Source organism: Anolis sagrei, chromosome 1 (genome assembly GCF_037176765.1).
Source record: "Anolis sagrei isolate rAnoSag1 chromosome 1, rAnoSag1.mat, whole genome shotgun sequence".
In the NCBI taxonomy this organism is placed as follows: Eukaryota; Metazoa; Chordata; class Lepidosauria; order Squamata; family Dactyloidae; genus Anolis; species Anolis sagrei.
In genome coordinates, this window is record NC_090021.1 from 70,949,505 (window position 1) to 70,974,213 (window position 24,709).

The 24,709-nt window shown below is 39.0% G+C and overlaps 1 protein-coding gene across 2 annotated transcripts in view; it reads left to right on the forward strand.

Annotated features, from left to right (window-relative positions):
* CNKSR3 (CNKSR family member 3) overlaps positions 1-22,819 on the forward strand; it is a 77,021-nt gene extending 54,202 nt beyond the window's left edge. The window contains exons 6-13 of one of the 2 annotated variants that reach the window (XM_060753610.2): positions 2,497-2,616; positions 4,229-4,288; positions 7,637-7,705; positions 8,217-8,363; positions 15,085-15,215; positions 16,960-17,168; positions 19,197-19,286; positions 20,937-22,819. In XM_060753610.2, coding sequence (XP_060609593.1) covers positions 2,497-2,616; positions 4,229-4,288; positions 7,637-7,705; positions 8,217-8,363; positions 15,085-15,215; positions 16,960-17,168; positions 19,197-19,286; positions 20,937-21,238 — 1,128 coding nt within the window. In that variant the 3' untranslated portion in view covers positions 21,239-22,819. The remainder of the gene's footprint in view (positions 1-2,496; positions 2,617-4,228; positions 4,289-7,636; positions 7,706-8,216; positions 8,364-15,084; positions 15,216-16,959; positions 17,169-19,196; positions 19,287-20,936) is intronic. The other variant, XM_060753611.2, reaches the window with a different exon arrangement.
* Positions 22,820-24,709: the final 1,890 nt, after the last annotated feature.

Below are 24,709 nucleotides of genomic sequence, written 5' to 3' on the forward strand. Positions count from 1 at the left end.
TGTCTTTGCAGCTATGCTTATTAAGGAGCTTCAGAAGAGTGACAGAGACTAGAGCCTTGTGCTGCCTTTTTTCTGTGCTTCTGGTAATCATAGAATTGTAGAGCTGGAAGGGACTAAAAAGGCCATCTCAACCAAACACTTGTTATGTAGAAATACACATCTAAGCACTCCTGAAGGATGGTCATCCAGTTTCTTTTTGAAAACCTCTAAAGAAGGAGGTCTTTAAATATTTTAGTCATTTAAGATAGAACTCGTTTGTAATTGTAAGAGCTGCAGGTTCCTTCTTGACTCTTGGCAGAAACACTTGCAGCAGTTCCGCGTGCTCACAATGGGCTAAATCAGGCATGGGCAGCCTTTGACTTTTCAGGTGTTTTGGACATTTTAGGGCTAGATATAAGAAGGGCATGTGGAGTCATAATTCATGGAACTTCTAGTCTGTGAGCCAGAGGTGATCTCCTGGAGTTCCATATCTGCCCATGTGATGCTTCTGTTATCTAGCTGGGAACCAAAGATAAGAACATATTTGAATCTTTGGTATCACACACACACACATATCTGAGTAGAATTTTGAAAGTAATAGGCTATTGTATTTGAGTAAACTCATATGCATGGAAATGCTCTTTGCTCTGTATTCTTGGAGAGAAAAAGTCCAAGAAAGGATCATGTCAAATCCTACCCATTTTGGACCCAAGTGCAGCTATGATCCAATCCCTGGGCAGAAGAAGGTTTCTCACACCTGTTTTCTCATTCCTCAACCTTCTTGTGTTGAATGATGAAATTTCAGGATAAAGAGGAGGGGGGGGGGGCTTGCCTCCTTTAACGGAGAATAGAAGCTTTCAGGCGACCAGAAACCTCTAATTTTTGAGGGTTCCTGACTGAATGGAAGTTTTTCATCTTCCAATAGATGCATGATGGGGCTGTGTTTCAGATCTCACCATACAGGAAGGTGAAGAATTGAGCGGATGGGGAAGTTGTGTGAGGGGGATGATATATATTCCCTCTCCAATGTTAGATCTGATAAGAGTTGGCCAGACTCCTATAGAGGATGGGAAATGGGAATAATAAGGGTGTAGAGATATTATTTTGGGGAAACTAAAATTCCCATAATTCTATGCCACAGCTAAAGACTTCTGTCTGAAGAAGAAACTTTCTCAAGCTATGCTTATTTCTCATTAGAGTAATTAAATTGTTCTTTGTCTTCCGTTCAGATGTGTATGTTTGCCTCCGTTCTGCTTTGTATAGTTTAAATGAAATATTGGGGGGTTTTTATTACTGCTGGAGCAGTAAAGTTGCAAATTTATTTTGTTTTGCTTACGGAAGGAGTTGTATATTCTTCACAATTTATTATGCAGACACATAGTTAATTTCCTTAATTACACATTGGGATGACAAATTCATAGCACACAAAATGTTGAAGCACATATATTCTCATGACTGGTGCAATAATACTGTCAATAAGATAGCATAGCAAGCTTTGTTCTGATAAAAGATATACTTAGCATGATACAAAAATATGTTTTTAATTGCACTTAGTTTGAAAGGGGAGTTTTCCAAATGTTTTTGCAGCCGTCTTGTGACTGGTGTTGGGATGCAGTGACATGCTTTTAATATTTTGTAATTGTTAATCATCACTTCCTGCTTTTGACACAAATCAGGCTGTGTTCTTTGATAAGGCTTCTGCCTGCTGATAGATGTTTAGGAATGCACAATGACTAAAAATACACACACCTCAATCAAATGTAGAACAATTTAGTTTTTCCATACTCACTCTTATTAATGTATAGTGGGTGTTGTATGATTTTATTTTTACTGCAGCATTGATTTTTTTAAAAAAAAAACAATAGCTTTCTCAATTGTGTTTTCACTGTGCTGATTATTAGGAATACTGGCTACACTTTGATATTCATATTTCCCTATATATGAATAATAAAAACATATACTTAGGGTTAGGAGATGCTTCTCCAGTAAGTTCCACTGAGATTGCTATTTTTCTGCTAAGACTAGCAGCGGGGGGAACATAAGTGGTATCAGGGAGAACATGAATTTGGGAGAAAGTTTCATTTTCATCTTCTTGTGATTTTTTCATTGCTGAGAGTATTCTCCTGCCTGTTGCTGCTTGTAGCATTGATGGGACCACGATTTCCATAATATGTGAGCTGGACTTTCACCCAAAACATACCAGGGCATTGTGGACTCCTTCCTTTTAAGCAAGTATTGTGGTCTTTGCTGTCCTATACTTCTAAACTGCAAACAGCTGTGGCCCTTTGTAGAACTAATTAATAATGCTGTTTGAATTAGTAGGGCTTACAATAATGACACAAAGGATCACAATTTTCTTACTAGTTGAGCAAAGGCATCTTGACAGAGTAATGCACCCAAGAGTAACTATTCTATCCCCCCTCCTGCATTTCTTTAGAGGGAGATAAAAGAACGTATGCGTGACACAACATAATATCGAAAAGCAATTTTGTAGCTCAGGTCTTTTTTTTCTTTCAGTCCAAGGTTTTAAATGGAATTTGTGATAAAACAATCAGGTCAACAGCAGATCCATTGATGAGCCAAGGAGCATGTCTTGAGGAGGTTCATTTAACCAACATCAAACCCGGAGAAGGCCTGGTAAGAATGTTTTCCTTCTGTGTTTCTCAACTTCAACTCAGTGCTCCCCTTTCAAGCTCATTTATTGTGACTTAGTCTTTGTGGAGTTAGTGCAATTAAATTGGTGTGTAAGCACACACTTGCCAGTCTCCTGTTAGTAACATATGCAAGCATAATTTCCACCTTCTGATTGCATGTGTGTGTGTGTGTGTGTGAGAGAGAGAGAGAGAGAGAGAGAGAGAGAGTGACCAAAGCCTCTTCCTTCATATTTCTGTAATAGTCACCCGCAATCACCATTTCATTGCTAGTGGAGAGCAGATGAAATTGGAGAAATCTCTCATAGCCAGAAGCAGACGAATGCCATCTGCTGAGATGATGCAAGAGGACCCTATGGATCTTGGTGGAATATGTCCTCAGCCTGCTTCTGGTTTTGGGAATATTGTCAGATGATCCTGTCATGCTCCTGACCAAGTGTGTTTGTGTTGCCGGGGTGGGGTGGGATGGTTGTATTGCAGTGGCACTGTGAGTCTTGGGGTGATGACATCCTTGCTATGTCACATGATGTTGGATCTCAGCTATTCTGTGTTAAAGAGAATGTAGAAGCTCTTACAATGGGTAGCACATTGTGGCTAATAATATTGTAATTAATACTTGCAAGATCACGAAAATCAGGAAACCTTTGACAATGCGGCCATTTTGTTTAGTCAATGAGTGTCAAAATCAAGCAGGATGTAGGGAAATTATCTGAGTATGAATAACTCTATGAACCTCAGAGTAGTGTGCACTCCACTACACTGAGAAGGATAGTGGTCTGCTTTCTACGTATTTTAATTACAAAGGAATGCTTAGGCTGTAATCAGTGTGGTGGTTTTAAATAGATTGGATCATAATGCCAAGAATACCTCAGCAAGTTGCTAAGCTCTTGGTTTAGTTCATACTATTACTTCATTGAAGGCCAAAGTAGACTGCACCAACTATTCCTACTCCAAAGCTCCAATTATTCTTACTCTGCTATAGGCTAGTTTTTGACCTTTTTTAAATGCCAGGGTGCAGAGATGGCAGTGGTGGCAGCCAGGGATGGCAGACTCTTTGAGGCAGTGCAGGCACTTCTCTCCCCCCCCCCCCCCCCTGCAGAATGCCTCTCGACTTATCCTTGGGTCATATCAATCTCATACATCTCGACTTCTGTATGGTTTCAACTTACACACGAGTACAGTATATACATCACAGAGTGATGAAAGATCTTTGTTTGCCATAGTATGTGTTTTTCCTCAACCTTTTATCATATGCATTCAGTGGTATATAATTGTAATTAGAAGATATACAGGATTAATTTGGCAATCTTGTTGCAGAAGTGCTTGTCTGGTGTGTGAAATAAATCATGTTAATCATTGGGAATCTAGATTCTCCTTAACATTTAGTTTGTCCCTAAGTTGTATGAGTCTGAAATAAGAATTCCTTCCTACTCCCTCATTTATACAATTAAACAGTGTTACATTGGGGTTGGTGCCAAAATGACATGAAGGGGGGATTTGCTGCTAAGAAATAAATGATTGTACACAGTCTCGTAAGCATTGTAGGTGAGCTGTAATTACTGTTGTGCTTATTTTATCTTCTCAATTGCCCAATTTAGGGAATGTATATAAAATCTACTTATGATGGATTGCATGTTGTTACTGGAACAACAGAAAACGTGAGTAATTTTTTGTTCTACTCAAAACATAATGAACGTAAGCTATTTTTAGATAAAAAAAAGTACCCAAGGCACCGACTTGATTAAAAGCAGACTCTGAACCTCATATATTTTTATTCATTCAGATTTCATAACACTGTCATTAAGTTATCCTTGACTATGATAATTAAGTGTGTTCTTGTTTGACTGTATCAACTTGCCTAATATCAACCCATTAGTTCATTTTGCAGCATGCAAATAGATAGTTCAAAATGCCGGTAGGGTTTGAAATAACTGGAATTACCAGAATCATTGTTGAGTGCGGTGCTTTTGGTGTTTGGTTTAGTATATGCTGACTATACAAATATGTACTTCCATAGTGTGCTTTGTCTTTTTTAAATCCAGCAGCAGGATGTTTAGACTGGGAATAAAATGTAAGATTCCATATACTTCCTGGAACAAAAGGAATTTTTTTCCAAGATAACAGAAACCAACCTTTTTACTTGTAGAGCTTCTTAAGAATTGAAAATAATGGCCCTGGGGGAGGTTTGAGAGGATATGGAAATTATCATAAGAGTTTTGTAACTTCAAGCGAGGTAATATTTCTTCTGAACAGAAAGATGACGACTATTATTCATCTGGTGGAAATGGCAGGAAAACATGGAGTTGTTGCTTATCCTGAACATTTCTTTTATACGTGTCCATGTTTCAATCTTATCAGAATGCCTGACCACAGTGGCTTTGAGTACAATTTAAAAAACAGTTCCGTATTTGACATATATGTCAAGGTTTTCTAACTCCATGAACTAGTTAGGTGTTTGATTTATAAAACCCTCTTTCAATGAGAAATAAATATATTTGAAGAAATGAAACGTTGGCTCCCTCATATAAAAGAAACAGAGTAGAGTAGTGGTTGCAATGTCAGAATATGTGAGGTCCAGGTTCAGTTCTCCATTGAATTACTCACTGGGTGGCCTTTGGTGAGTCATGCACTTTCTTAACTAAACTGTCGTCAGAGGATTGTCGTAAGAATAAAGCGGGGAGTAGAAAATCCCATATACATCATTTTGAGCTCACTGAAGAAAGACAGCGTTGAACTAAAACAAGCACAAACAAAATAACCTTTGCTTCCTTTCTTGGGCTAATCCTTATCTCTCCAGAGGACTAAGGGATCTGCAATTACCATAATTTTTATTATTTGCTTTGCAAGTAGTAGTATCAGATGTAGAGGATAGACATTTCACTCTCTTCCTCTTTCCCGTTTGTGTAATCATGTCTTTAAAGGAAAGCTTGAGATAGCTGTTACTGAAGCCATTGAGTTATTCAAGAGGAATGAGATGTGTCTGGTTCCAGTCAGGTGACAGGATTTCCAAATTGTTTTTAACGACTTGTGATTTCCTGCCTTCTGGTGGGAATGCTCTGGTCCAAACAAAACTTTCTGGTCCTCATCCAAATGCTCATGATGGAAATTTTGTGGGCTTTGTGTGTTTTCTTAAAATGGATGACTTCAGCAAATAGATGCTTATTCCTGACAGATATTCCTTGTGTAATATGTATTTTAGACCTCAGTTCTTTGACTCTGTACTAAGAGGCAAAATTAGCTGGATTCTTTCAAAAACAGTCATTTCCATGCCAAAGGAAGGGAGTTGCTCATTAGGGCTGGAGATTCCCTGTCTTTCCCAACATTTCTTTCTTTCTTGAAGTTCCTGCTGGGTATATAACTTTATCTCCTGATTCTGACTCTGTATGATTGGAATGTCTTAGATCCGTCAGGAGGTGATGATAGGTGAGAGGATATTTCCGAGGGAGGTTTTTAGTTTTCAGGTCATTCAAGGAAAATATCCTTTATTGTGCTTGATAAGAGAATGGGGGAAATGAAGCATTTGTTTCAGTTGTATGAGTCACATGTACCAGCTTAGTACCTTTTTCCTTTCTCTCTGACGTGGGTTGTCAGGATATTGTTGGCTGTGATGTTGTGCTGCGGTATCAGAGATACTTTAATGAACAACTGCAATAGGGGACTTTGTTGTGGACCAAGGAGAATAAATATTTGGGTGCTGAACTGCTACTTGCTGAGAGGTCACTAAACATGCCATCTATCTTGTTAGGCATTCAGATAGATGGTTTTGGGGACTTTCTTGAAGATCTCTCATTAAGTTGTTGGCACTTTATTAGGTGACTTATCAGTAAGAAATGTGCAAATTGAAAAGATATATGTATAACCTAGTCACCTTTTAAAAAAGACCATGTTGTTCAGATGGAGAAGTACTACTTATTGCCAAAACTTTGATGGGATAGTATTCTTAATCACCATAAAGGGAGGTTATTTAAGGTGAGACTCTCAGTGATGTCTTTGGGTGCTTATGATACTGCGTGAAGAGTCCTTTCTGTCTTCTGTTGTTTTAAGAGTCAGTTGCATGTGATGCTTCACACACCTAACTGGACTGGATTAATAGCTTAATAGTTCTTTAGTGTTCTTTCTGCCCTGCACTTGTACATTTTCTTGTAAACCACCTTGTTGAGAGTAGAATAATGATTTAATTCATAATAAATTAATATGAATAGCTTTGTAGAAAAGGGGAGTTCTGCCGAATCATTGCTCATACTTGTACTGATAGAAAAACTCTTCCTGAAGTTCAGTTGATCTCTGATTTTTGGGCAGAAAGTCAGCAAAAGGACTTTGTTTGTGGTAATAGATCATTGCAACAGTTTTTGAACATCTAAGAACATCTAGGAGCCCCCAAAACTGAATCACACATTTGGATACATTACTTTTATGTTATATAAAAGTCTTTAACATTCAGTTCCAGTGAAGTATAACCCACTAAAAGAGATTTCATTTAGCAGCATTGAGGCTAGAAGTATGCACAGAACCTGCTGGTAGGAATTTTTGAGAGTTATTGACCTAAAATTACATAATTTTTCTGAGTAGTATTTATGCAGATATAAAAGCAGGTAGCTTGATTCTCAATTGTGGGAGTAACTAATGAGTTACTTGAATAGTCTCACAACAAAGATCTCCTGCAGAAATAATGACCAGAATCAATGGTAGAGTGGCACTGATGAAATCTTTGTTAAGCACTTTGTTTAGGAAAACTTGGTTCCCAACTCCAGTAACCCAAATTACTTGGTCTTCAGTTGCCCCCTGCTTTTTTTGTTCCCCAGGGCTTCCATGTTTTAGGCACACTCTTTCTGCTAGGATGTTTTGCTGCTCATAATGGTGTAACTCCTGTAGAAATGACATCGGCATGCTCACTGGTGTTTCTTGTTTGTCAAAGCTCTCCTTCTCCACATAAGCAGGTGGCTGCTTGGTAATTCTTAAGTGGCAAAGTTAATGGAAACATGCATTTCTGTTCTTGTCCTTTCTAGTCTCCTGCTGATAAGTCTCAGAAAATCCATGCTGGTGATGAAGTGATCCAGGTGAATCGCCAGACTGTGGTGAGTAAATGTCATTTTGTGTTGTCCTTTTTCTTGGAATTTAGCTAAGTGTATTTCAGAATATGAGTGGCTTATAAAGCAGATTTTTGTTTTGGTTTATGAGTGGTGGGTGCATATATTCTTGTCCCCCCCCCCTCTATCATTTATGACAGATGTGGTCAAAGTATCATCCTTGGGGCTCCTTGCCTTGATTTCTGAAGTGCTCCAAATCCTTCTTAACTCCCTTTTTTGTTGAAATCTTTTTCAGGCTGATTCTCAGGCTGCGTTTGCCTGAAAACTGCCTTACAAATTGCCCAAATTGTGTCCTTCCCAGACCCCCCTCCCCAAGCCATCAAAACAATCAGCCAAAATGGTGGCCACAAGAGATATTGTATCACTTTGGGTATGCTGAAATGTGTTGGTGTGGCCCCTAGTCTATAGTGAAAGGTTATTTCCCTAGTGGCATTGTATAGGAGATATCCTGATTACCGTTTGCAATTATGTAATTCATTTCATTTGGTTTATTGTGAAGGTGGGATGGCAGCTGAAAAATCTCGTGAGGAAGCTCCGTGAGAATCCTTCTGGTGTTAATTTGCTAGTGAAGAAACGCCATACAGGCTCTTTCAACTTTACTCCCGCCCCACTAAAAAACCTAAGGTGGAAGCCACCACTAGTTCAGGTAATGTGAATTGCCAGATGGTGGTGAGTAAATATTATTTTACACTAGCTTGGGTACCTGGCGTTGCTCGGGTTATTTGAAAAAGTCAATTTCTTATTGTACAAAATGTGAAAGATGGTTGGTGAACTTCAACTCACATTATGCCAGGTTAATCCCATCAGTACTTAAAAGTTTGTTATGTTTGTCAAGTTTGCTCTAGATGCATTAAGCAGGGAGGTTCAGTGTACTCTCTGGCTGTAGGGTAAACTACAACTCGCACTATGGTTAGTCAGTCCCCTCAAACCCCTCCAGTACGTTGAGTTAGTCATGGTGAGGTCTGTGTGCCATGTTTGGTTCAGGTCTACCACTGGTGGAGGTCACAGTTTCTCTGCTTGTGGGTGGAAGAAAGGTCAGTTCCCCCCAAACCCCTCCAGTAATCAAATTTCGGTATATCAAGTATTTGTGCCAAGTTTGGTCCAGATCCATCAGTGTTTGGGTTCACAGTGCTCTTTGGATGTAGGTGGACTACAACCCCCAAATCAAGGTGAATTTTCCCCAAAGACCTCCAGTATTTTTTGCTGCTCATGGGGGTTCTGTGTACCCAAGTTTGGTCCAATTCCATCTTTGGTGGAGTTCAGAGTGCTCATTTATTGCAGGTGAACTATAAATGCCAGTACATACAATTCAAAAATGTCCAGGCCAATTCCCCTCAAAATCCACCAAACTTATACATGCTAAGTTTGGTCCAGATCCATCATTGTTTGGGTTCATAGTGCGCTCTGGATGTAGGTGAACTGCAACTCCTATAAATCCCTTCAAAGATCTCTGGTATTTTTATTGGTCATGGGGTTCTGTGTGCCAAGTTAGTTCCAGGTCCATCATTGGTGGAGTTCAGAGTGCTTTTAGATTGCAGGTGAACTATACATCCCAGTACCTACAACTCCTATAAATCATAGTGAATTCTCCTCAAACCTCTCTAGTATATTCAGTTGCTGATCAATTCATCTGTTTGCAGTGTGCCATAGAAAATAATAGGAAAGGGTTAAGGGAGAGGCAGTGGGCAGGTTCATGCAAATTCCACACCAGTAGAGAGAGTAAGAAACACTGGGATGTCTGTGGTGGTGGAAACACATGAAATCTAGGATGAATTTGTCCCCATATAAAAAACATCGCTTGGGTGGTGGGCAGTATGGTGTTGGTGGAGGACATTGGCAGGGCTGTTGTACATATTCATAGTACTCACCATAACCTGCAAAGGCATTGGAGGGAGGGCCTTTGGTGTCTCCTGAGTAGTGGAAGCTATAGCTGTTTGTGGAGGCAGGAACTTATATGTGTAAGTGGGCACACCAGCCACACACGTACATACATATTTTCACTTTTATTATTTGTATAGATTATCTTTTTCTCTTGGAATTTAGCTAAGCAGATCACAGTTGGGAGGGGTTTTTGGGAAGGCAACTTTTGTCCTACAGTGCCCCATTTTTGCTTTAAAAGTACAACTAGTAATTGTTCCCAGTTGTAGTTTTAGTGCTTTAGAGAGGTTTGGGAGTGTTTAAGTATAATCCAGTTTTCCTAGATGCAGTTGGGAACAGCAAGTTGGCTGTTACATTTATTTTGCCCTGAACAAAATTGGGAAGGGGTCAGTTGGGGGTGCAAAAAAGGGGTTGAGAGATCAGATCATATTTTACATAATTTACATTTTGGGTGAATGTCCTTTATTGTCTCATAAGTTGGGGACAGTTAATAGAAGGCTGACATTTTGTCTATCTATTTAATAAGGCTCATATTAAATTTAGGTAATATTTAAAACTCCACCATTTCTGAACTTATCCCTTGATTGAAATGTCTTAAGTCAGCTAAATATGCCAGAAAAGCAGTCTTACATGGATTGAGAGTTATGTGTTGGAGATATGGGGTGAGGCTGCATGTTTTCATGATCTCCTAAAAACAAAACACAAATTCCCTGCACATAATCAACAGCATTTTAGGTTAGCCTTAACTCTGACCTGACACTTTCTCATAGGCAGTTGTTGTTTTAACATGGAAGAGCATTTTGCTCAGCAGTTTTTGTCCCAACTTCTTGTTGTATAAAGTGGTAGACCAGGAAAGCCTGGACTGTACAAGACACCTACTGCATGCTTGAATCAGTTTTTTTGTTTAATCAATTTAGAGTTGCATGAGATCATACCTTTAATTAAGCATAGAAGACAATAGGGAACCAATGCCCGTGTTGCAGTTTTGCAGTTCAATATGCATATACATATATACACATATATCTCCTGGGAAAGAACTTAAATTTCAATATGAATTATCATTATTTTACATCAGTAATTAAATTAGTTAAAGTAGTTTTGCATCTATTGCTGTGTGGAATACAAAAGAGCCAGTGTTTTGGAAGATTTTGTAAAAGCTCCTTTTGCAAAAAGAAAAATAATCTTCCCGTTGTAATATACCAAAAGAAGTTGGGAGTAGGCGGGAGAGATGACGTTTTTCTCTTTAATCCCTGAAGGAGGACATTGTTGATTGGGACAGATATCTTAGTGAGGCCATTTGGGGCCAAATTGCTTATAATCTTCTGGACAGATGAATTCTGAAGTAAACAGTAAATGCTTGCTAGGTTGAAAAACTACTGTCAAGAGATTATATTTGCTAAATAGAGCAGCACTATCCAGAGTATTCTCTATAGCCTAGCTGAATTGTGATTCCCCCTGCTTTTGCTTTGTTGTATCATGGGGTGTCTGCATTTGCCAGCTGCTGGTATCAGCAGAAATTGAGACAGGGAGGGTGTGGAAAAGGCAGGAGGATTAATAGCATTAAAGAGATGCTGATTTTTGAGGTCAAACAGGTATTGAGAAAGGAGGGAGTAGGTTGACACCTTCAGGAAGTTAGGAAATAAATTAATGTTATAAACACAGACATAGTTCTCAGGATTCTTCAGCTATTACACAGGTACTTTTTAGCTATTGCTGTGCATAAAGATGCTGCTGTAGTTATTTTTCTGGATAATGTTCACATGAATTGCTGGAAAATCTAGTGTGGGAAACTGAACACTGAGAAGTAGCTCGGAATAAAAAAATTAAAAGATTTGTTGCGAAAGTAAAGAGTGTGGTAAGCCCAGCCTTGTTCCTAATCCCTCATTGAATCAAAAGAGAGGTCATACTGGTAGTCTGTGAGCAGGTCAAATACAGTTTCTTGTCTAATTCTAAATGATGATATACCTCAGAGGTTCTTCCACTTGATACTATTATAGATTCAATTCAGCTGCCATGGCTGCATACTGTGGAGACCTGGAGTATGTACTGTATCTACTCATGTACAAGTCTACCTCACGTTTGGGGGTCATAATTATTTTTATTTAGCCTATGGATAAGTCAAGGATCATTCTGCAGAGAGAGGAAAGTGTCAGAGCAGACTCAGGTCACCGCCATGATTTTTCTAGGCATTCAAAAAGACCAGAAGTCAAACCACAGGAAAGAGTAGAGGGGGTTGGTGCTTCTTTTAGGTTCTTTTGGGTGGACTGAGGTCTCACCTATCACCACTATCTTCAAAGATGGTTTCTTTTTTATCAGAGTTAAGTTACACAACTTCCATTGGCCTCTGAATAAGTCGGGCCAGGTTTTGGGGGTTGTTGTTGTTGTTATTTATTTATTTATTTACTTTGCTTGTATGCCGCAGTTTCTCAGCCCGTAGGCGACTCAACGCGGTTCACAACAAGAGCAAAAAGTCAATCCAACAACATACAAAATTAAAAAAACATTAACAACATAGTATACATGGTAATAACACATCAATACCAACACATTAACAAATCGTGATCCAAATTCGTCATCCATAGTTCCGTTCCTATATTCCTATATCCTATATTCATCGTGTACATTCACTGTTTATCCGAACGCCTGTTTAAACAGCCAGGTTTTTAGTTTTCTACGTGTGAGGAAGTATTAATCTTCTTTAATGCCACCAATATTCTGTGAGGAACCTTCTTTTAGATATCAATTAAGCTGCCACCAATATGTTTAGAGACGCTGGTTTATGTCTCTGTTTATCTTTAGTTGTGTTGTGAGGTGACTTTGGTAGTGTGGAATGCACCAAGCATAAAAGCAATGGAGGAGGCAGGTTTGAAATATAAAGAGAACAAGTTTTATTGTTAACAGAACGTAATTGTTGCAGTTTTGAGAATTTGAACTTGGCACAAGGCTTGATGTTACAAAATGGCTGGTTTGAGATACATTCAGGCTTCTGATGTTACAATTCTACAAACTCCTTCTTTAGTGAAGTGCTTATACTACTTCAGAGTTCCCTATTGTGAATATCCACACTGTTTGCCCTATACTCGGAACAAACCACTGATCACCAGTCTTTCCTTACTGGCGATCCTTTAAACCCCCTCTGTTAGATTCTTTAACCTAAGCAATCTAACAAGGTAACACCTTCAGCTCTCTTGCTGAAGAAATATTCACAAATTCTAAGAACTACTGAATTCTCACAGCTTCACAACACTCTTAACCTCTTCCCCGGGTCTCATCCACCGGACTAAACTACTTTTCCCAGAGTCCTTTCTTGACTCTGCTATTTCCCAGAGCCCTCAACTGGCTCTCCTCTTCCCCGGGTCTCATCCACCGGACTGAATATTAACTGACGCTTTCAAACCTTTTATTCCTTAAACTCCGCCCACCTCCTCTGAGGCTGTGTTACCATGGCAACCTATCCCTCACAGTTAGGCCATAGCAACTAATGTAAAACCTAAATACAGTTTAAATACAGTATAATAAACACTCTATAATAAACATTATAAATACAGTTTAAACACATTATAAATAACACTTTATAATAAACACATCTCTACACTACGAAACACCATTAACGAAGGGGCTGATCTAACGTTTTTTGGACTCAAATTTCTAGACATATGCATGATTATCTGCAATAGTTTTCTGAGATACTAGAGAAGGGCAAGATGGATGGATATTATCCTTGAAGTGATTGGCTTGACCCTGAAGGAGCTGGGGGTGGTGACAGCCGGCAGGGAATTCTGGAGTGGGCTGGTCCATGAGGTCACGAAGAGTCATAAGCGACTGAACAAATAAACAACAAAGAGATGCCCTCTGACTGAGAATTCTGAAAGCACTGGCTAAACATCCAATTCAAGGATCTCATTACTTGCTGCCATGGAAGTCAAAGTGAAATGTAATTCTATAAGTGTGAAAGGGCCCAAGGATGGAAACTGCACTGGAATCATTTCAAGCTAGAGTGAGCCATTAATCGAAGAAATACTTAGCAGTCTTACTAGGTATAAAAGGGATAGAAATCAAATACATAGTTTTGTTAGTCTGAAATATCAGTTTCGAAAGGGATCCTGTAGTACCTTTGAGACTAACATAGAATATGACTACACTGTAGAATTAGTACATGTTAATACCACTTCAGTCAACCTGGTTCAAGGCTGTGGAATCATGGGAATTGTAGCTTTACAAGGTTGTTAGCCTTTTCTTCCAAGTAATGTTGCTGTCTCACCAAACTAAAATTCTCATGTTTCCAGAACATTGAGCCAGGACAGTTAAAATAGTGTCAAACTGCATTATTTTTTGAAATTTTAAATTATTACATTTGGCTTGGCCATAGGTTTTTAAATCCTTGTGTGTTACTGTTTACATGTGAGTTACATCAATTGTATTGTTTTTGCTTATTGTTTTTGTTTTATTGATGTGTTGTCGGGCTTGGCCTCATGTAAGCTGCTCCAAGTCCCCTTGGGGAGATGGTGGCGGGGTATAAATAAAGTAATAATAATAATAATAATAATAAAAATAATAATAAAAATTCTACAGTGTAGATGCACGTATAGAGAAGAACTCATCTAACTGCCAGGGAGGCAGCATTTCTGTTGTTATTGTGGAATGTCTTCAATTCATTTCTGACTTCCAGTGACCTTAAGGAGAACCTATCCCAGGAATATTCTTGAGAAAATTTTGTGTGGGGAGGAGGACTGCCTTTGCTTTCCTCTCAGGTTGAGAGATCGTGAGTTTCTATGGCCAAATTAAATAGCATAAGCTTTCATAGACACAAATTCAGTAAAAACTAAAGAGCGCTGAGCAGTATGTAAAAAAAATATTGTAGGCCCTCTGTATCCACAAATTCAACAATCCTTCAAAGGTCACCGTAAGGCTGATGTGGCCCTTGATGAAAATCAGTTTGTCACCCATGCTTAGAGTATTAATTCACTCACACATCCTTCCCCTGCATTGTGATCCTGTGGTCTTTTAAATCATGGTTAGGTAGAGCAGAAGGCTGGAAACTCCCACAAGCACCATCTTTCTTTTCAAAGTAGAGCATGGACTTCTGCCTAAGAGTTCACCCATCCAGTTTTGTTTACTAAAGGTTTGTTTTAGAATATTGGAAGTTTACAAAAGTGCTTCTGCTTGCTTTATGGTCTTGGGTCAAATCCAGATTTCAAATATTAGGAAAGGGTGGCTGAAAAAACATCCAAGCACTGCCAGACAAGACATTTATTTTTTAAATGTTACTAGTAGTCTTGTTCCACGCAACCTCAGACAGATGGAGCATAATAAAACCAGAAGACACAATAAATAATCCTAAAGTAGGACAGTTGATCAAATAATCAGAAGCTATTTCCAGAGGTTTGTGTCAGAGGTGAAAAATGAAGCATCTTGTCATACAGTGAGTCAAATGACTGGTTGAAAGTAATGCTTCTGTTACTTAAGAAAGTTTCTGTTTCTTCTCACAGCAGACCAGTCCACCTCCAACTACTACTCAATCCCCAGAAAGCACCATGGAGACTACTTCACTGAAAAAAGAGAAGCCTGCCATTCTGGACCTCTACATACCTCCTCCACCAGCTATTCCATATGCTCCTCGGTATGCCAAGAGTTCTATATTGCTTCACAAAAAGCTCCCGTATTATTTGGGATTTGTGTATTATTATTTTGAATTTGCTTGCCTGCAGTGCTTCTGTTGTACTAGACTGACAAAATTGCCAATTAAACATATTAATTTTAATTTGCCTTTTGAGCCTCTAAGCATATAACAGCATTACTGCCTGTTCTCTCTGAGTGCCATGAATACCAGAGTATCCTGAGGGCACTATTAACTAAGGTGTATCCTTTGAAAAGGCAAGGTGTGGCAGAAAAAGCAACTTTTCTGTACTTTCTGCTAGGTGTTTGCCCCTCGTTTTCTGTTGTTTAGAACTTGCCATATGATAGACAAAAATAGAAAACCAGCACTCAAACTGTGAAAAATGATGATAACTTCATGTTTGCATGTTAAAAACAAATCTAGCTAGGGCATCGGACATTCTCTTGTCTTCAGATGATGGCAAATTCTTGGTTAAAAACAAAGTGGGGAGATTCTGTAGCTACTCAAGGCCCATCCACGGCAGTTTGAAACTGCATTCTATGGTCAGTATAGACTTATATAATGCAGTTCAGTGCAGTTAAATTGTTATATGAGTCTACACTGGCCATATATTTCAGTTCCAAACTGTATTATATGCCTCTGTGGATGAATCCAAAGTCAACTGCCTCATCCAAGTAGACTTTAAGGTGTCTGACCTCATAGCCTCTGAGGATGTCTGCCATAGATGCAGGCAAAATGTCAGGAGAGAATGCTTCTGGAACATGGCCATACAGCCCAAAAAACTTACAACAACCTTGTCATGTTACATATTTCAGGAAGCCTTCTTTCCTCCATAATGGTTTAAAGAATGTTGCCAAAAGTATTTCCAGCTTATCTTTCCCTGCCCTTGCATTGCTGTACATTTGCACAGTAAAGAAGATGTGGAATACTAGTCTAGGATTGCTAAACAATAGCTGCTGAGATGCTTCACCAAGATTGCTGTTAAGGCCTAGTTGTCATGTAAGGAATATGGAAGTGCCTTTACATGTTGGTAACATAGAAGCCGTGGACCAAAACATACAGAAAACTGTTTCCCATCACCGCTTTCATCTTAAGGACCTAAAGTTTAGGCAGTGACTTTCTTCCTGAAGTATCATTCAGCATTATGTCATCCGCTTACCAAAGCATTTCCAACCAAACATTGTCCTGCCACCCTTGATAAGTAGTCAAGTAGTGTGGATTATAAAATAAAATAAAATTTTAGTTGGACACAGATCTGACACCACGAAAAAGTGAATTCTATGCCATGTATATATTATGCATAATAAGCAAACGTGGCTGACCTCACTTGATGTGCCTGATTTCATTGGAAGCTTTTTGCCTTTTCCTCATGATTTATAGAGCTACTGCTAATCATGGGACAAAGTGAGCTGCACAGCACTTTCGCCTTGCTCCTGATTATAAAAATCTTACTCAGTTCTTTCTCATTGTTATAATGGCACCAGGGGTTACTCACATATCATCAAGCATGCTTTTGCTTGCATGCAGCCTTAAGAGCTAGAAACTTGTTTTTGGAAAAAAAGACAGATGAGATTCCGGGGCCAACATAGCATGCTGTGCTTTTCGTACAATGTAGCATATAATGCCTCTCCATCTTTTCTGTATTTTTGACCAGATTTCAGTTAAAACCATTGAGACCCTGTACAAATGTAATGTCACAGTGTTTTATGTTTATATTTTTCTAACTGAATCCAATTTCTTTTTTTAGGGATGAAAAGGGGAGCTTCCTTTATGGAGGAGGAAATAAACCGAAGCAGCCCTTACCTGGTTCCAAAGGTGCAGAATCCCCCAATTCTTTCCTGGATCAGGAGTTCAGGAGGCGAAGGTTTACTCTTACTGATACTGATCCACTGCCTGGCCATCCAACGGGAGCAAATATGCTACCAGCAAAAATGAGAGAAAAAACACAATCCTATGGTAGGAAAATATCTGTCTTTCCATCTGGTCTTTTTTCTAGGCTGTTAACCATAGGTAGGCAGCTAGTAGCCTTCCAAATTTATGTATTTATTTATTTACCACATTTATATCCCGTCCTTCTCACCCTGAAGGAGACTCAGGGTGACTCACAACAAATGACGTTGTGCTTCAGGTCTCATCAGCATGGTGAAGAATGATGGGCATTGCAGTTATCAGCATCTGTAGGGCCATGGATTGCCCTAAGCATGATTAAAACTGCTCTCTTACCCCACCCTTTGTATTGAATTTGTAAGACTAAGAAACACAGACTCAAATTACTCCAGCTGCTGTTGCCAACTAGTCTAGACCCACTGGATTAATGAGATGTACATACATGATGACTTGCTATTCAACAGGTGATTCAAGCCATAGCATTTAATGAATTTTTGAGTGTGAAATCACTTCTTAGCATTTGCTGAAGTGAAGTCATCATTTTGAAATGATTTTTTAAAAAAATCATTTGACTAAGTGAGGATGTCAAGAGTCTTTAAGCGATGAACATTGTTATGGAAGAGCGCTAAAAATAAATGGCTTACTATGACAAAGGTGTGCATATGTGAATATGACCCGCATACAATTTAAACTGTAGTCTTTGTATGTATGGAAGAGTGATTCCCACTTAAATGAAAAAGACTAAGAAAACAGATCTGGAATTGTACTGCTAGTAAGGTTTGAGGATAGTATGCCATTGTCTTCTAACAGTATGTGTGGCCCATTGAGGATTATAGTGTTTGCTAGCTATGGTGATTAAGGTGGTCCTCTGTGTACACAAGCAGTTTATCTCTAAATCAGGAATTAGAAACCTTCAACAGGAAAGATGAAACCTCACTTTCATGTGAGCACTAATAATCATCTTACTTTGGAGCCCCCGGTGACGCAGTGGGTTGAACCCCTGTGCCGGCAGGACTGAAGACCTACAGGTCGCAGGTTCGAATCCGGGGAGAGGCGGATGAGCTCCCTCTATCAGCTCTAGCTCCTCATGCGGGGACATGAGAGAAGCCTCCCACAAGTATGATTAAAACATCAAGTCATCCGGGCGTCCCCTGGGCAACGTCCTTGCAGACGGCCAATTCTCTCACACCAGAAGTGACTTGCAGTTTCTCAAGTTGCTCCTGACACAACAAAAAAAAATCATCTTACTGGCGGTGTTTATGCATTTATTTGAATATTGATTCTTCATAGTTCAACTTTCCTCCAATAATGGGACTCTAGGTGAATGTTTTTGGTGATGTTGTTGAGTTGCTATGTCCTATCAAGTTAATTCTGAGCTCTATCATAAGGTTTTCCTAGCAATATTGAGTCAGAGGCGGTTTACCATTTTCTGCCTCTTCGGATGAGGGAGTCACTTGCCCAAAGTCACCCAATGGGTTTTCATGGCTAAGCAGAAATTTCAGGCCTGATTTCCTATAGTCCTAGTTCAACACTAAAATTGCTACTCCATACTGGTCCTCCAAGGCAGGTTACAAAAATTAAAACACCCTTAAAAGATTTACAAAGAACTAAATTATGTATATATACATATATAGTCATTGATAAAATAAATATTTCATACTGTTGAAACACTTTAAAACTGATTTTAAAGCATAAAAATTGGCACAACTCACAATTAAAAAGACATAATTAAAGGCACTTGTAATCAGTTTTTTAAAAACCTATTAGAAGAGAAAGGTTTTCACTTATTGATGGGAGGACAGAAAAATAGGAGATATCTAGCCTCCCTAGAAAGAGTGTGAGAGCAACCACCCAGAAAGCCCTCTCCTGGGTTCCTGTCAAACAATCCTATGTAGTCGTAGGATTGAGAAAAGTGCTACCCTTGGAGGTCTTTAAGCCTGACTGTTTGAGTGTACTCCAAGATTCAGCCCTGACTCTGGAGACCTAGATTTCAAAATGTCTGTGAGGGCTTTTGCACAGTTAAAGCTAGTGCATCAGTTCAATTTAACTCTGATTTTATGTTATTGTATTTCTGGAAACCTTTTTTGTTGTCTTCAGGAAAGCCTCGCCCATTGTCAATGCCAGCAGACGGGAACTGGGTGGGAGCTGCAGAGCCTTTCTCGAAGCCCAGAGGAATGGGGAGAAAAGGTGAGGAAACAATGTTCAGTGGGAGGTCTACTGCTTTCTTGGAAATACTTCTCTCAGTGTGTTTATGCTAAAGGATGGGCCACTGTACAGAGAGACTGCCTGGATGCTGGGAATCCACTTGTGTGTGTACTGCCGAGATGAAAATAATACCGCATTTACTCACTTTTTTTTTTTTACTAAATTACCATCCCAAAATTAGGATGTGCATTAGATTTGCATAATATGGTAAATACTTTTTTGGGTTTCAGGGTTTTGAAAACTGAGGTGTGCATTAGATTTGATGGCACATTAGACTTGAATAAAGGTATATTTGAAAAATGGTCAAAAATGTGTTTCTTGAGTATTGGGGAAACTCTGATAATGAGAATCCTAGTCGGACAAGATTCTTTGAAGTTTACACAAAACATATTTCTGAAAAAAAGGTGTCCTCTACAGGAAGCAGCATTTTCTGAGCAGAAAATTCTGTTTTCTATGAAGTAAACCTGTTTTCTGTAAAAAAAAAAAAAAAAAAAGGCATTTTCTGCACGTGCGCGCACCCACAAACACCAAAGAAGTTCCAAAATCTGAATTACCATCAAAAACTATGTGATTTTTGGTGACTTTCTCACAATCAGGAGAAAGATTACAAAGGAATTTGTTTTTACTCGTGAGTCCATTTTGTCTACAATGTCATTGCTTGAGAAGGAGCCAGCTTAAGGAGGGGTCAGTTTTATTAAAATGTTAGCAAAGTATTCTCAAAAATATTCAGATGATGGCTTCTGGTAATAGTATTCATGAATCCCCAGCATTAACTAAACATACTCTAGTTGGATTCTAAGTTGTGTGGGAGCTGGAATATTAAGACCTGCATCTAGCTATTAGTTCCAGCTGGTGTAGTCTTATTAAATCAGTGAAACGTACAGAAGTGTTAGCCATTTAGCTATTGAGCCAATGGGTTTTCTGTACTCAGGGTCAGCAAATGAACTTAGTCCTACGTATGTTATGGGTAATACATCTAATCAGCTCTCCCCAATCTGGCTGTCTTGGAGAAACAGCCATGGCATAATAGTAAGGATGTACATTTTGAAAATATTTGTTCTCTCAGGAGAGATAGAATAAGTCAATTATTTTTCTCCCCACTGCTGACATACTTGAAAATTATGCAGTTTCTGTGTATGTTGGGGGAGTCTCCAGCAGCAGCTATCTTTTGCTGAGATCATCTCTTGATAACCCCCTCACCCAATTCTGCTAACACTGGCAGGCAAAGATTAGCAGGCTATAGCCTTCCAGGAATCTCTCCTGGTCTCGGACTCCACAGTCCCCGTAGCACATTCATTAAAAAAAAGTGGTTGGGGGGAGGGGGAGTCAGGAAAGAATGGACAGGCTGAAGTAATCACAATTCTCACTTGGCTCCCTGTCCACCTTTGTGTGACTTTGAAGGAAAGAGGAGGATCAGCAATTGTTCTGTTCTGTTTATGATGATGCAGATGTTGTCATTGTGTTTCAATCCTCCTTGCTAAACTGCCCTCTTGCACCTCTCAGCTTAAAGGAACAGGAAATAGGTGAGGTCTGGGAGCATAGTCTTGAACCATCTTTACTGAATGCCTTATCTCAACCACTGAGACTTGAAGTTAAACACAAGGTTTTCTAAATGTCACTTTTGCATTGCAGGTGAAAACGTTCTCTGCCGCTACTTCAGCAATGAGAGAATCCCACCTATAATTGAAGAAAGTTCCCCATTGCAGCACCAGTTTTCCAGGCCTATGGCAGAAAGGCAGTTAGTCAGGGGCGCAGACTACATCCGAGGAAGTCGGTATTTTGTTAACATGGATCTTCACAACAGTGCCACCATCCCTTTCCAGGAGGATGGTGCCAAAAAGCCACCTGTGCCCCCCTCCACTACAAAGTCCTCTTCAACTGAACCCTCCCTGCTGGTCAGCTGGATCACACGGCTCAAACTATTGACTCACTGAGTTTACTGACTGGACTATGATTATTTTGGTGATGGGGAGGAGATCTGTTACCAAGTGCCTTCCCCTCTCCATCACTTCTAGGTCAAGAAGCTCTGCATTATCTACAGAGTTATTTAGTAGTTAACATGTTTTTTTTTAATTTATCTACACAGAGAAGCTTGCTGTTTTCCCAGATGTTGCTGTATCAAATTCACTGGAATTGTAGTGTGTGTGTGTGTGTGTGTAAAGAGATGGATGTGAGAGAAACCATAAATTTTAGTTTATCTGCTCAAGAATGGAGGGGAGTTCTGTCCTCTGAAGAAAAGTTATCAGGCTTGAGTGATTCTGACGACCTGAAATCCACGTGACTCATGCTGAGCAATCTCTGCATCGTAATGAGGCCTGGTGGCACTTCATTTGCTACAATACTCTCAATGTCGTGCAGCCTACTGGACGTGCAGCTGATGTAGCACTCAGCAAAAAGCCTGAGCTGCAATCCTGAGCAAGAAAAAAGAAGAGAAGGAGACGTCATTCCCCCCTCCTTTTAAATGATGTGTTGGGTATGGCAAGTGACTGCAGACAACTCAACTCTAAGGAATAAAAAGGCAGTTTCTTCCTTTCTTCTGACAAGCTACAAATGTGAGCTTCTTCTGGTTGATATCCCAGTTGTTAAAATCTTAGTGCAGTTCAACTACTCTTCCCTGAATTGCTGCAGTTCTCATCCAATTAAGATATGGATTGCTACAACATGCCAAGGAAATGCATCTCTAGGGACAATGGTAAAGACAAAAATATACTGTTGTTGTTTTTTTAAAATCCATAAATGATGAAGACTGGATAGCTTTTAACCAAAGTGTTCTGAAAAGAACTCCTTCGGGGTTTTGGTGCATCCCGAGTAGTTCAAGGTTGAACTGGTTTGATCATATTTGTGCTTTAAAGACCGACTTGTGATAAATTAACACTTTTGTAAGATGGTTTTGACAGTTTTTTAAACCATTGGCAGAAAAACTACTTTGCTCTTATTGATTTTAGTTACATTTGGTCAGAATTTGGGTGATCTGTACAATGGAGAATTTGGAAAAGTCTTTGGATGTTAAGAATTTGTAGAGAAGAAGTTTTGTTAGACGTGCAAAGAATATTATGTTTAAAATAATTTAAAAGTTTATAATTGTGCTGTATTTTTTAACCTTAAGCAGTTTTTACATTTCTTTCTTACAGAAGACTACTACAATTCTGCACTAATCAGCTAGTGTAAAAAGTTGTTAATTTCCTTACCCACAGAAATAGCAATCAAATCATGTCATTTGGATAGTCTCAAAATACCTCCCGGGCTTTTATTCTAGACTGAAAAGATTTTACACTGCTATTTAACATTATCAGATTGACCTTAAAAAAAAACTGTATTGAGCAGGTCTTCTTGCTTTCCTTTTAAATAGGTCTGGGATATATATTTGGAAATGTGTAATTCTGGAAATGATGTTTTTTTTCAGCTTGGAAAGACAGATGTTAAATTAATTTGTGTAGGAAACTGATACAACTTTATCAGATTCACTGGATTTGCACTAGTTTTACCATTAAAAATACACATGTTTATAACTCAAAGTTTGATCCAGTCTTCACAGACAAAAGCAAGTAATGATCTAGCTCTGAATTATTGTTCTTTCAGCTATTGGTACCAGCATGATAAGACTTTGTTACCCAACAGCATTTGATTATGTCTTCCCATCATATAAAAATGGTTGGATTTCATTTTTAAAATGAAAATAATTGAATTGAGAGGATGGCCCCCAAATGTCATTGAAATGTTATATCTGTCCTCTGTGAAGCTCTAGACAAGGCTGTGGGAGATTATGGAATCTGTCACACAAAGTCCTTGCATGTATCCAGACTCTCAAAACACCTTTTCTGTATATGTGCAAGTATTTCTGTCTTTGGATGAGAGGCATACAGTTTGGTTTTGAAGTCTCTGATCAATCTGATAATGTTTTCACGTAACAAAAGAAATACGTTTCACACTTGCTGTTAGGCATTCTGGCAATCTATAGAATAGATAGTTGAATCTAGTTTGCATGAAGGAGGGGATAATGAGATTGAACTGAGCAGCAGAAAATCCTGGATTCAAAAATTGTCTCAACCGTCAAATAGCTCTGTAGCCTTCGGAGTGGTTCCATCATTTGGTGTTAATTCTCTCACACTGAAAAAATGAGATACTTCAGTTTAAATCAGCCTTTACTATTCATTGCTCTTAAACTGCATTTAGAGCAGAAAACAAGCTTGATGTATTGGTTTGAGTGTTGGACTATGACTCTGGAAGTTTGGGATTTAAATACACTTGGTGACCTTGGGCAAGCCCCACCTTCTCAGAGTAAATGAGGATAAAGGGGGAAAACACTCTTTACAAACCTTGCCCAGAAAACCTTATTATAAGTTTACATTAAAGTCACTTAAGTCAGAAGCTACTTGAAGACTCACAACAACAACAACAACAACAAAGCATGATGAATTCTGGTCTTGATTTTACCAGTTTACATTATATTTGGTACTTCTCTTGAGGAATATCACCTTGGCAACTCCTTCCTCTTGACTAATAGAGATCAGGGCCCCTTTGTCACAACACAGTTATGCCATTACAAGTCCACTTTTAACTCTTATTAGTTTCATTCCAGGTTTGATAGTTTGGTGATGCACAAGATTTCGCTGGCTAAAATTTAAAATTATTTCTCCGAAACACATACACGTAATGCAAAAACAGCCTGTACTGTTTACTTTGGGCATCAGTTAATATGTTTCCAAATACATCTTTCCAAATTTCAGCGAATATGTTTCTAAAGAATGTGTTTCCAGAACAAAACAAAAAAACCCTACTGCTCTATGGAGGTAGAGTTTAGATTAAAATTCTGAAGAGGGTTTTCTAAATAGGCAACCAAAGTATTTACATAGTTTCTATATAGACAAGCATGCTATCCAAAGTGCAGTGGGTGTTTTGAATTGACCATGGGCTTTTTCTCTGTTTTATCACATAATGCTAGCAACACAATGTGTGTGGGGGCAGGAAGATGTTGCCATCTTTTAAAAAATCTTTGCTCTGGGGTAGCAAGATTGGTCTTGCTTATTTTGCTGTAAGTTTCATGTTGATGAAGTCTGATCTGCAACTGAATATGTAAGGGTTCCTTTTCTTGTTTCAGTAGTTAGTGGTTTGGGGGACATGTGGGCCTCGAGAAACTGGGCTATAATTCCCAATAGGCATAGTCTGCATAACCCTCATCCAAGTGAAATATGATGGGAATGGCAGTCTAATAGCCTCTAGAGCAGTGGTTCCCAACCTTTTTTTGTCCAGAGACCACTTGACCCAGGGCCACTTTGACCAGGGACTACTCTCCAACATTCATACCAAAAGGATTACAAATCGGTTTTTGGTCAACTTTAGATTCGGTTTGGTTATTTGGAGTGCTGATTCAGAAAATTACATTGGCTAGACCACATCGGCTCTAG